General features: G+C 41.3%; 1 protein-coding gene across 1 annotated transcript in view; it reads left to right on the top strand.

Annotated features, from left to right (window-relative positions):
• The window catches only part of cux2b (cut-like homeobox 2b), a 463,358-nt gene that overhangs the window by 284,308 nt on the left and 164,755 nt on the right, over positions 1-14,295 (top strand). Inside the window, 1 exon segment of the mRNA XM_041203041.1 lies at positions 2,097-2,144. Within this exon segment, the coding sequence (XP_041058975.1) occupies positions 2,097-2,144 (48 nt within the window).

The following is a 14,295-nucleotide window of genomic DNA, read 5'->3' as shown; positions in this document are numbered from 1 at the left end:
TTTAATGTGTTTTTTAAGATATCATAATTGAGTATTTACATGCTGTAACTCCACATATACTACTGGCTCGAAACCATCGTTTTGCTACAAATCCTTCCAGCACCATTGTGCGCACAGATGGATGATTCATGTTTCAAATGGGCTCCTCTTCAATCTTGGATGAACCACAATTTCCTTCAGTAAAACACTGGTTCCATTGTCTTTGACACCCACCACAAACTTTAAATCCTTGTCACCAATTCCATTCTGCTGCCCGACCACTGTCTCAGGCTGAACCAGGCTCTTTACAGCTTTGGCACCCCTTTCAGACCTGAACGGGATTTCTAATCCCATATCCTTTCCAATACTAAGATTGCCTCTTTCTGCCTCTGCTTCTGTCTCAGTCCATCTGCTGCTGAATTGATCAGCCTGTCCTCGTTCTCCCACACTCTCCTAACGTAGTTCAATTGAAGCTTGAGGAATAACGCTTTGCCCGGGATTTTCAGGCGCACCATTGGAAGGAGATTTGGTGGCCCAGCCAAAAGCCCATCGACTTTTGGTGAAACTGGACGATCCTGGCAGTGGGCGAGGTTGGAAAACCACACCCCTCAGCTTTTGAATTAGGCATTGATCATAACCACTGCTCCCACTGGGAACGATTCTGCTGTTGCAAGTTACACCTTACTTGACTGGTCCCATTACCACCCGCTTCTTTTTAAAATTTGCTTCATTATTCTGCCCCCAGGATCCTTGATCCCTGAGAAGGCCGGTCACTGGTCACTGAAGTGCTTGACTGGCACTTAATACAGCAGGCCTTCTCCAAAGGTGGCGATGTAGGGCTGTCGCTGGCCCTCCAACAGCAGACATGACCTGGTCACCTGGATTAAATCACACCTTTCCAATATAGTATCCAGCACTGCTTGCAGTGCTCCAGCTGTAGCCTAACTCGTGCTTTATACAGTTCCAGCATAACCTCCCAGCTCTTATATTCTGTATCCTACTCAATGAATATACCTGTCCTCACAGACTTAGATTGGCTCTCAGTCTTGAAAGTCGCAAATTTAAAATTCTCATCCCTGTGTTTAAATCACTTTGTGACCTTGCCCTTTCCTACATCTTTAAGCTCTTGAAGCCCCCTGAACTCTTTGTCCCTCTAACTGACCTCTTGTTTGTTCTCCCCCCTCCCCCTCACTCTCATTGCTCCACTGTTGGCCCTATGGTCCATACTCTGGAATTCCCTCCCTAAACCCTGCACTTTCCCACCTTAAAAGCCTTTTCTTTGACTAAGCCTTTTATCAGACCTTCTATTACCTCCTTCAGGTTTTCTTAACGCTTTTGTGAAATGGCATTTTTGCATATGTTAAAGATGCTATAAATGTTGTGTTTGTATACTGTGTTAATTTGGGTAGCCAACATGTAAATGATGTTTTTTTTGTTACTTCTCTATTAATTCACAGATGTATATCCATAAAACATTCTTTGTTCTGACAATCTCATCAAAAAAAAGGATATTTTCATGGAATGGCAAAAATGTCATGTAGAAAATACTTTAAAAATTACTTATTTGGCATTGCATTTAGCACGATGGCCCTCATTTCTCCTTCTGTGGTGACAGCAGCATTTCTGACCCTGAGTGCAATGCCCGTGACTTACCCGCTGGCAGACATCTTTTGCTGCGCTACTGCTGTGGATGCAGAGTTTACTTTCTGCTTCAGCAACTATCGAGCAGCTTGTTCTGATCAAAAATAGCGCCTGTTAATGCACTTCTATCATGATAAAGGGCAGGAAGCCGTACCTGTTTGAGTCTATGATTCCTCTTTTTGACTGAGGGGGGAAAAAAAACAATCAGATGGTATCGTGCCCACGACCTGTCTCCTCATTTTATTTAATCTAGCATTTTTAAAAATAGAGCTGGAATGCTGTTTTCAGCCTTAAGGGCCTTAAGTTTACAATAGGGAAAATAATTTTATTGCTGATACACGTATCACTGGCCCAAACGTATATTTGGTGTGGTGAAAAATTTGGTCCAAAATGGCCATATTTTAAGCGTGGAGTTGTGCGGAGAGCATTGTTGCAAGTTTAATTTTTAACCTTCAAACTGTACAATTTTGTTTCAGGAGATTAGAGAGATGGTGGCACCTCTGCTAAAGAGCTTCCAAGCTGAGGTAAGTTTTTCAAAATATTTTAAAATGTTCACAGTAACAAAATAAGTTTTATTCCTTTAAATTCCTAGGAAAGCAGCGGCTCGAGAAGACCACTGCCACCTTCTCAAGGGCAATTAGGGACGGGCAGTAAATGCCGAGCTAGCCAGCGAAGCCCACACCCCGTGAACGAATAAGTAAAATAATAAGTGAAGGCCTGCTTGGACAAGACGGCCTGAAATAATTCCATTGTCTTTCCAAAAGTTTCTTTTTGCCAAAAGTGAGCTTTTGGGTGAATGCTCAGCAAAATTCTTTTCCAAAACAGCTTTATTAGTGGGATAAGGTACCATTATGCGTATGTTACTGGACTAGGAATCCTGAGGCCTGGACGGATGATCCAGTGACAAGTTCAAATCCCACCATGGCAGCTAGGGAATTTAAACTTACTGCATTGTTTAAAAATCCACCTAGCTCAGCAATGTCCTTAGTGAAGGGAATCTGCTGTCTTTACTCACTCTAGCCCATATTTGACTCCAGATCCATAACAGTGTAGGTGACTCTTAATAACCCTTTCAAATGGCCTAGCAAGATGCTCAATGATCTTCAAGAAAGCAGCCCTGCACCACCACCTCAAGAACAATTAGGGAAGGGCGATAAATACTGGCCAAGCCAGGGATACCCACATCCCACAATGGAATAAAAAGAAGCCCTCCTCCTATCTTACTATGGAGCCAAGTCCCAAGACCGTACTCTACTCAAGCAGTCCTCTTGCTGACCCTATAACTTGCTGCCATATTTTAATTCCTCTTTAAACAGTCTCATTATCCGTTCCAGATACTTGTTCCCTTTGTTAGACTGATCCATCTGAGCCCTTAAGATGATATCAGACTTGACTCCTAATAAATATCACAATTTGTCCTCTCCTATGATTCTCCTTGACTTGGTGCTTAACTTAGATTTGTTACTTTGATTGGCTTAATCTTGCCTTGAGTGTTTTGGCTATTATAAACCAGCAATGTTACTGTTGTCTGTGATGTTGACATAATTTTCATTAAATACCTGCCTTTTGTCTGTTTTTTCTCCTTGCATGTTGTAGCTATTGCTAATTCAAAAATAGGTCTTGGGGTAAAAAATATTACCAATCCAAATGTTTAAAATACAATTATTTTTGTTAAGGAGGCACCTCTCGTGAAAGAGCCACTGCATTTGTCCTAGCATTTTAGCTCAATGTTGTATGTATTTGTTCACAATTGTATGTCGTGAAGGACGTCATTTCAATACGGTGTTCCATCATTTGTACGTGTCAACACTGTGGTGAAAAGAGATATAGAGCTGGATACTTGTGGAGTGAGGGAGACACCGCACACTTTTAAAAATGGCAGCTGGGACCCGATTCCAGGATTCCTGGCCCCATTCCCCTGTATTTCCAGTTTTCACCAGCGCATGATAAGGGTGCAGGCTCATGTGGGTTGTGAGCCCACATCCTGCGCACCTGATCTGCCCAGCTCCATGGCGCAGTTAGGCAAGTTCTAGCTCCTTGCACTTTTCATGGACTCCTGGTTCATGGCTGGATGAGGGAGCCTTTAGTTTAATAGGTCACACCCATGATCCCTATGTCAACCTATGCCCCTCATGCTCTCCATGCCAAGCTATGTTCCGCCATCCAAGTCCAATTATGCATTCTTGGCTGAGAGCCCAGATGTCCATTAATCTGTTAAAACAGCTGTGCCCAAAGGAAAACATTGCTTGATTGACAGCTCTTTCTTTGTGATTTGTTTTCGCAATTTCACAATGTTTATTTACACAAGATAAAGATGTGTGCCTCCATTTTTTGCTGTTGATACTTAAAGGTTCTGGATGATTGACACTTTTATAGGGTGGCAGTAAAAACAATTTTTAAAAAAGTAGTAACTTATGAATTTTTAAAAGTTTTTCCACACATGCTATTGTTACTATAGGGTTCATTTGATTCTGTGCAGAATGTATACTGAGAATGTTCATGGAAATGACATAGGTTGGCATGGAGGGTTTGGGGGATGGGTTCAGTGGTATAATTTAGCTTGGAGGGTTTGAGGGGGCCATGTGGGGGGAGGGGGGGGGGGGGGCGGGTGGGGGGGAGGGTGCTGGGCAGAGGGCATGAGGTGGCATCAATTCACATAGAAAGGGCATGGAGAGTCTTTGTGTGTGTTGTGGCATTGAGGACTGGAGGACCTTTTTTTCTTTTTGTTTTATTGATTTTATTGTAACTGGACGAAATCCTAGAGCACCAAGGCAGCTCTTGTGGCTGCCTCTGAACTCTTTCAATGGATGGTGGGCCTGACTCCTGTTAACTGTCTTCATAGGTAACATTTCTTCATAGGATAAACCCTTCAACCCATTCCTAGGATGAAGGGCTTATCCTGTGAAGAAAGGTTGAACAGGTTGGGCCTACACCCATTGGAGTTTAGAAGGATGAGAGGTGATGTCATTGAAACATATAAGACCCTGAGGGGACTTGACAGGGTGGATGCTGAAAGGATGTTTCCCCATGTGGGAGAGACTAGAACTAGGATTACAGTTTAAGAATAAGAGGTCTCCCTTTTAAAAGTGAGATGAGAATTTTTTTCTCTGAGGGTCATTAGTATGTGGAATTCTCTTCCCCAGAAAGTAATGGAGACTGGGTCATTGAGTTTATTCAAGGTAGAGTTGGATATATTTTTGATAGACAAGGGAGTCCAGGGTTATGGGAGACAGAATGGAAAGTGGAGTTGAGGCCACAACCAGATCAGTCATGCGCTTATTGACTAGCGGAGCAGGCTTGAAGGACTGAATGGCCTACTCCTGGGGCTAAGTCCTATATTCCCTTTGACCTGTCCAGCCTAACAGGAAGACGCAGCTCTAATGTTCCCAGAATATAGTTAGTCTCCTGTGCATCTCACTTAAAGGTAAAGTTGGCCTCCGATTACTGCTGTCCCCAAGAGTCATTTATAACATTTCTACCATTTGTAAGTGATGTAGCATTTCTATTCATTCTCTGTTGAATTTTGTATATTAATGATGAAAGGAAATCTGCCAGCAAGTGTTAGAAATTTTTTGTCTTGCATCTTGAGGTCTGTCCCATATTTTGATGTAAATACTATTCCACACTTTAGCCCCGCCACTGCCTAGGTTAGTTACTTTTCCTACAAATTAACACTGTACCAAATTCAGTTTCGCAATTTGTGATGGTATACTTTGCACTCTGAATTACTCATCCAACAGCATAACCAGTAATAGGACTACATTCCATAGTTAGGCTGGTCTTGAGTGAGGAAGTTGCAGTTTTGGAGGTTTGACATTTTTATTGGACGAAACAAGTTTCTTTGAAGAAGGTCTTTGGTAGCTTGTTCTGTAATTCGATTGATGTCTACTTATTTGACTGTCTTTGGGAAGCAATAATTTAACAATAGAACCCAATGATCGAAGGGGTTACTGAACCCCAGTTCTTTAGATCAGAAGGACAAAATTCTGCAATTACTATTTTGATTCAACTTAATCTGGAATTCTGGTCGCTCCCCAAAAACATACAGTAAATGTATTGGTGTACTTATTTTTCTTTTCTTCTTTTCTGGGGCTCTCCATGTGACATCCTTATTGAAAGGATAAACTTTTGTATTATTGCTGATACAGTTCTGACTCAAAAGCCCCCAGAAGCCTCTCAGGAATGGCCTAGACTAGACTTGTTTCATTTACAACCTGATCCTCCATTCCATGCCTCTCCACACCAGCAGAATCAAAATTAGGGCGTGGAATATTAGGTTTCCTTTCTCCCACTCTGTGGTACAGTTGCTGGAACTTAGATTTGTCACTGTGTGAATTAAATCTTGTATCAAATTGTGGAACGTGCAGCAAAGAAAGAGGCCACTAGGTTCATTGTGTCCAAGTAGGAGACAGTTTTTCAACTGGAGGTATTTGCTCCAAACCCATTTCTTTGTCCTCTTGCGGTGGCCATTTTTGATTCCTCCTTTCCCCCTGGCTGGAGGATCTAGAACATGGGACCATGGTCTCAGAGTGGGGAGTTGGCCATTTAGGACTGAGATGAAGAGAAATTTCTTCACTCAAATGTTTGTGAATCTTTGGAATTCTCTACCTTAGAGAAGCTGTGAATTCACAGTCATTGAGTACATTCTAGTCAGAGGCTGATATAGAATTCTGAGTACTAAGGGAATTAAGGGATTTGGGGATAGTGCAGGAAGGTGAAGTTGAGGTAGAAGATCAGCCATGATCTTGTTGAATGGTGGAGCAGCCTCAAAGCACCAAATGACCTTTTCCTGTTCCAGCTTCTTATATTCTATGTAACAATTTCTCCTAACCTACTCTTTCTTTTCTGCTGATGATCAAGTTTATTCCCCTTTATTAATTGATTCACCAGTACTCATTTATAATTTCAACAACTTCTATTGGGCCCTTCACTCCTGATCAAATCAAACTTCACCGTATTCTTCTCATCGCTTTAATATTTTTGTCACTAATCGCTGCCCAGAACTGCACACAGTACTTCAGTTGTCAACCAAGCAATGTCTTGTACAAATTCAACATCATCACCTCACATTTCTATTCAGTTCTGTTACATAAAAGATCCAAAACCCCATTTGTCTTTTTTATGGCCTTTTCTTAACCTGCATTCTCACTTCTAAAGATCTATATACCTACAACCATAACTCACAATCTTATTTTATTCAATGAATGTTTTTCTGTATCTATTTTCTCCAGATTGTAAAGTTCTCAGTTCTCTGCATTGAGCTGCACCTGCCACCTATCTATCCACTTCAATAATGTAACTCTCTTGCTGAATTCTCCCACACAGTTGCTATGCCCTTTAATTTGGTATTGCAGCAAACTTCAATATCATTCCTACTGTGCCCCTGTCAAAATAATTTATATTAATGGAAAACAAAAGGAATCTCAGCACAGACCCCTAGGGCACGTCATAGCTTAACCATCTAAAATATATCAGTTTGCTCCTGTCCTCTGTCCTTATTTCTATCCGTGTAGCTACATTTCCTTTAATACCATGTGTCTTATTTTTGAAATACCTTCTTAACACCTTGTCAGGTACCTTCTGAAAATTTGTATGGACAATATCCATTCCCTTTTCCCTTCCCTTTTATTTATGTTGTTCTCTCAAAAAAATTCAAATGAATCAAACACCCCTTGCCATTGGCAAATCCATGCTGATTGTCCCTGATTATCCCAAACTTTTTTAAATGTTTACTAATTTCATTCCACAGCATGGACTCAAGAATCCATGCTGTGGATTTTTCCGTTTCTTGGATGGGGGGTGGGGAGGGGTGTGTGTGTGTAACATTTGTCACCGATGCACTTCTTGCTTCCAAAGATTTTTAGAAAATGATGGCTTATGCTGCTGCTGCCCCACCTCTCACCCAAGTCTTGCTCCATATTCTGGGTCCAAACCATTTGGGTCTGGTTCTTTTTGTACTTTAATTTCCATTAACTATTCTGATATGGTTTTCTTTTGAATATTTGTCGTGGCTCTACCGTACCTATCTTGGACATTCCTCCAGTATCACTTTCACCTTCCTCCTGTGAGAACTGAGCCCACATACTTCCTAAGCACCCCTGCCAATCCTTCCAACCCATTGTCTCTGTAGCCCTGGTTCACCTTTGTCAGCTTTTAACTTGTTACATGCTTATGAAAGCACTCGCTTCTTCCCTTCTATTGTTGACCAGTAAATGGCATTCAACAGCGCGCACACCCGGGGTTTGATGAAGCATTTGCAGCACTCAGTTGATAGTTAATACAGCCACGCATCATTAACCCCAGAGCAACAAAATAAAAAAAACTCATTATTAATAGAAAAAGGTAAAATTAAGCTGAACAGACTCCAAAAGAACAAACTGCAATCAATTACTGTAATTTATTGTAGTCATTAATTTCAAACTTGCTTTGTACCACAATACTGTTTAAAGACGAAAGTGAAGTTGATTGTATTAATTTGTCTGGATCTTGAGTATTTTAGCCGTGGTTAGTGGAGTTTAAGTTAGTGCAGAGAATCAGCTCTGTCAACATTCCCTTTAAAGTTTCTTTGCACTTGATGGGCTGCAAACTCCTCTGAGCACTACTGGGTCGGCCTGAGCTGTTTACATTTTAAACACCCAGTGGAAACGCTAACATTGTATCAACTGACGAAGTAGTTTGTTTTAACGCGCGATGTGCATTTGCACGTCTTAGAGGAAACATTTTGGATTCCATACCACGATGATCTGAAGTAATTGCAGTTCAGTTTCATATAAACATCTTATTTTAACTGGGTTTGCCATTAAACGAATGGAGGGATGAAATTGATAACGACGCAGTAAACTTTGCTTACAGTAAATCTCCAAGTTATTCTTTCAAAACTAACATGAAATCCAAAAATTTAATCGTGGATAGAACATAAACACCACTCTATTAAGATAAATGTATCTTTTGAAACTTCTATTAAATTGAGGAACCAGCTGACATTCATGTGAACATTGCCTATATTGTGTTTACATTGGATGGATTCTGTCAAAATTCCAAGTCACATTTTTCCATTTTTAATTTAATAGTACTTATAAAGTCCAGTTTTTGAATCGGCTCATAAAGGCTCTTTTACACTTAGAAACAGCCAATGAGCATAAATATATGGTTCTTTTGTCAACTGCAGTTAATAACATAAACTCATTGACTTACCTTGTATTGACAATAAGAAGGGTGCACTTTTGCACATTTTTGAATCATAGAATCATAGAATGGTTACAGCACAGAAGACCAGTCGGCCTGTTGAGTCTGCACCAGTTGTCTGCCAGAGCAATTCAGCTTGTCCCACTCCCTGTAATGCTACAAATTTTTATCTTTAGGTACTTTTCCAATTCCTTATTGAAGGTCACAATTGAATCTGCCTCCACCACATTCTCAGGCAATGCATTCCAAATCCTAACCACTTCCTGCTTGGAAGAAATTTTCCACACTTTGTCTTGTATTCATTTGCCAGTCAGCTGACATCTGTGTCTGGTTCTCTACCCTGCCCTAATGGGAACAGTTCCTCTTTCTCTCTACTTTGCCTAGACCCCTCAAGCTTTGACTTCTTCTATTAAGATCTCCTCTCAACCCTTTCCATGGAGAACAACCCCAGTTTCTCCAATCTATCCACATAACTGAAGTCCCTTATCCCTGGAACCATTCTTGTAGATCTTTTCTGCCCGCTCTGTAAAGCCTTCACATCCTTCCTCAGGTATGGTGCCCAGAATTGGATACAAGACTCTGGTTGAATCTAGACCAGTGTTTTATAAAGATCTAAAAACCTACAATCATAAACCACCATCTTATTTTGTTCAATGAAATTTTTCCTGTATTTATTTTTCCCCAGATTGCACAGTTCTCAGTTCACCATAACTTTTTCGCTTTTGTACTGTATGTCTCTATTTATAATGCCCAGAATCCCGAATGTCTTTTTAACTAATTTCTCAACCTGCCCTGCTGCCTTCAGTGATTTATGTGCATATACCTGCAGGTCCCTTTGCTCTTACACCCGCCTTTAGAATTGTATTCTGTATTTTGTATTCACTCCTCCTCTTTCTTCCTCCCAAAATGTATCACTTCACATTTCTATCTATCAAGAAAAACAGTAGACCTAATACAGGATCAATGGGGAACACGCTATATACCCTCCATCAGCCCAAAATAGACTGTTCACCACTACTCTCTTGTTTCCTGTCACTCAGCTAACCTTATATCCATGTCCCTTTTATTTCATGAGCTTGAATTTTGCTGACAAGTCTGTTATGTGACACTTTAGCAAACATCTTTTGGAAGTCCATATATACAACTTCAACTGCGTTACTCTAATCAACCCTCTGTTCTTCATCAAACAACTAAATCAAGTTATTTAAACACCATTTCCCTTTAACAAATCCATGCTGACTTTTCTTAATTAAGGCTTGGGATATAGTACCCTCACCATTAATTAATTCCATCACCCTCCCTGGCACTCTCCTCGGTTGAACTGATTGTTGTGTCCCATTTGACTCTGAGCTGAGATTCCGACTCCATATCTGTCACAAAGGCCACCTAGTTCTACCTTGCCCACGCAAGTGGCCTCCTGACTGGTTTTCCATCCTCTCTAAACAAGTTCATCCAGATTCTGCTGCTCTTAATTTATCCCATACTTACTTCCTCTCACCCATCTCCCATCCTTGCTGATCGACATTGGCTCAGTTCCCTGACTCCACAATATTTAAAATTCTCACGCCTTAATCCCTTTAAGACCTTGCCTCCTCATCATGGTAACAATTAGTTCTATAACCCTCTAACTGCTCTGCATTTCTTTGACTATGTATCCTCCATTCCCTTCACTCCACCATTGACTAAACCTTCAACTGCCTAAGTGTCTCATTCTAAAGTTCCATCCATTAACGCTCTGCTTCTCCGTTACCCTCTGCTTCTTAAACCCTACCTGTTTGATCATGCCTCCTAATATCTCCTTTGTCGCGGTGTCCATTTTTATCTGATGACATTTCTGGGAAAAAGTCTAGGATGTTTTATCAACACTAAAGGTATAAATCCAAATTGTGGTGGAAAAACAGTGGCCAGGATTTTCCAGTTGTGCCTTGGCAGCACCCACTGTGGGGGATTCCGCGGCCCAGCCAGTGGCCAGGATTTTCCAGTTGTGCCTTGGCAGCACCTACTGTGGGGGATTCCGCGGCCCAGCCAGTGGCCAGGATTTTCCAGTTGTGCCTTGGCAGCACCCACTGTGGGGGATTCTGCGGCCCAGCCAAAAAGTCCATTGACTTTCGGCAGGACCGGACAATCCCGGTGGCGGGCGGGACTGGAAAATCCCACCCTTTGTATTATTTCGATCAAACTATTGCGTGTGAGGATCTTGTTAGCATACATCTGCACTTGGCAATAATGGTTCTCCTTTGCAAACAATAGATCATAAAGATGGTTCCCTATTTTTTGGTGTGCATCTTTGGTACCAATAATAGGAGCCTCTGCGAGTCAATTTGACCTTGGTTGTTCATCTGCAACTCCTCAACCCTACTCCAACTGGACATAGTATAATGTATGACTTGCTTCTGGTGGCATCGTTTGGCATGGGAATGATGCCAGGCTGTAGCATTGGTAACAGCCAACAAACCATGCTGGAAATGTTGTTTTACATTATTATGTTGGCAAATGTCCTAGTTTGTAATAAAAATTACATTATTTATAGTTCCCCTTCATTCTTCGCAATTGGTAGCTGAGACCCTTAAGTCAACTTATTAGAAGCAGTTAACTTTAAAAGGTATTAAGGTTTTCCTGGAAACCACTGGCAGGCATTTGCTCTTTCTGCCTATTCTTGTGATGGTGTTTTTGTTACTGTTCTGAGCCTTGGTGGCTTGAGTGTGCTCTTTTAGCTATCAAGAGAATTTCATGACCATGCCTCAAGGCACTGGGTTTCTGAATGCAGAAATGCACACATTTTAAAAATAGTCTCACTTGCTGTTGAGCTAACAGTACTGATATTAAAATCCTGGTCCTTTCTACAGGCATGGAGACTGATGTTTTCAAAGACTGTGCATTTAAATAGTCGCCTGGCAGTACAGAACTAGAGTATTGCTTTTCGTCTTGTACACATCAGGGTAGATATAAGAATGCCAAATTTCAAAAGGAACAACAATTTATACTTAGTGAGAAAAGGTGCGCTGATTGGTTGGCAAGTCGGCTCTGATTGTTTGAGACATTGTCATGCCAAATGCGCCAGGGAGCAATTGTCCCTCGTGCTTTTGTTTACTAAAAAATGGTGCAATGTCTGGACATAGTCCTTTTGCCTACAGAGGACAGGTCCCTGCATACAAATTTATGTAGCTTCTAGCAAATGCGACTGTGCATTTAGCACATTTAACATCTCGTGCTAAAGTGGCATTTTTAATGTTGAGCCAATACCTGAGACAACCAAAGAGGAATAATACTTTAATATGAACATGGTGCCTGCAGCAACACAGAGGCCCACGTTGAAGACTTTCACCCCAAACCGCCTGAGGTGAAGCTCTGCGAGTGCCAAGCATCTATGATCATTGTGAGCTGCCATTTTGTTTTGGCTGTCAGTTACTGAGAGCTCTGTGGAAGGTTTGCATCTGTAAAGGCTATTATACAATTGTGATTTTTCAACAACAGCAATGTTGCAAATTTAGAACAGCATTTTCTTCCATATAAGTAGAAGTACTTTTCAAAATAGAAAAAGAATTCTGTACTCACCAACGTTTTTGCTTCTATGGCTCCCACATGGTGACAGCTGAGTTTGATTTCACTTCCTGCGGTGTCACTTTGGTAACATTGCTGACTGGAGCATCTCAAGTGGCTTCATAAGAAACATCTTTGGACCAGTCTGAGAGTTGTAGGATCCAAACAATTCTGTGGGCTGTTTAGAGATCCAGAGCACCCTGTTCCTGTGCCTTTTTTTTTAGATGCCGAAGAGAAACCTGGAGTGTTTTGATAAATATTCACTGGCCTTTACCTCCCCCACTGCCGCACAAACCAGGAGTCTTCACTAATTCTCCCAAACACTGACATGCTAAAGCACCACCAAATAAATCCTCAGAAGCTGAAACCCATTGGGTACTTAGGTTGAAGCTAAGCTGCAGTTGTTAATATTGGTCAAATGAGGGATTTTCAGTTGCAAGCCCAGTTGCATTTCATTGCTCCTGTTGTTTCATGCTGCATGCGTCAGATATGGGATTGGAGAAGGAAAATGAAGGTAGAAGATTCTTCCAGAACGGTGGAGCAGGCTCAGGGGACCATATGGCCTAGTCCTGTTCCTATTTCTTCCTGTCTTACAATTAAAATTGGCAACCTGTCTTTCTCTCAAAAAAAAATCAGCCCGTTCTTTAACCAGGTTTTGTGATCCAATTTATTGCTGCCCTCAGTCAGTTATATTTTTCAGTGATCCTTACAGGAGCCCAGTTGGGTCTCCTAATAACTATAAAAAAGTATTTAGGCAATCACTACATCACAAATCACCTGGCAGAAGTGGTGTCACACTAGAAAAAGATGGAAATTAGTTGTAGTAGAGAAGTAGCTGCTGAGAGCCCTGTCAAAAAGGTAAGCTTTGAAATTTCAAATAAACTCCAGGGTCCTGCTGTTCAACATTCAGCTTTCAATATTTGAAAAGAATGGAGTATGTTGCCAGCTGTTTTTGATCATTTAAGATTGTAATGGCGGTGGAAAGCCTGGGAGCTCTTTCGTGTGAGCTTGAGTACCATGTGCAGAGTTCTGCCTCCTTCAGCTTCACTTTGATCTAAGTGGATGAGTGTGGTTCCCACTTACATTGCTGTGGACTAGGCCCAATGTGCACAGTCTTCAGTGCAAGTCAAACCTGACAGTTATCTCCACCACCCCCCCCCCCAACTCCCCAACTTTCTCAATTTTATTCTCTCATTTTTGATATTCTGAAAGCCCTTTAGTTCCTTTTTTGAGTCCTTTTACTTTTTCTCTATCATTGTTCATGTTTTCTCTCTCATTCTCAATATACTCAATGTACTCTCTTTGTTTCTCTTGCTTCCCCTCTCTTTTTCTGTCTCTCTTACCCCCACCCTCCGTCTCTCTTTCCCCAACCTTCTATCTGTCACTGTGCTTTATTTCTTTCTCCCTCTTTATTCTATCCCTCTTTCTCTCTTCCGTCTTGCTATCCTCTTTCTGACTTTCTTTTTGCTACTCTTTCTGGCCACTCTGTCACTCTCTCTATCAATCCCTCTCCTCTCTCTGTTTCCCTACTTCTTTGTGTTTTTTGTCACTGGGAAAGTAAATAAACACTGTGGGGATGAAGTTTACCCAGAAAACAAAGCACTAGTGAATTCCACTTTTCAAACTACAGAGAAAGCATTCAAAACCATCCAGCTACGATTAACCCAAATAATGTAGATGAAGGGTGGAATTGTAATGTATCTTGAGGCTCCCAACAATTGTGAGCATTGGTAGAGCTTTGTAGCAGATGCTCAGATTAACTAGAATGTCTAGATACATCCCCAATGATGGAGTGAGAATAGCGCACAAAGTGAGCACCCCAGAAGGCTTCTAAAATCATCACAATCACTTGACCAGAGCTGAAATCCTAATACAAAACTAGTACAGTAACTTGACCTCAATTTTGTTCACTTTGGTGTACCCAATCTAATTGAAATTATGCCATACTGA

Source organism: Carcharodon carcharias, chromosome 13 (assembly GCF_017639515.1).
Source record: "Carcharodon carcharias isolate sCarCar2 chromosome 13, sCarCar2.pri, whole genome shotgun sequence".
NCBI classification, from domain to species: Eukaryota; Metazoa; Chordata; class Chondrichthyes; order Lamniformes; family Lamnidae; genus Carcharodon; species Carcharodon carcharias.
Note: the sequence above shows the minus strand (reverse complement) of the source record. Positions and strands in the feature narration are given on the sequence as shown.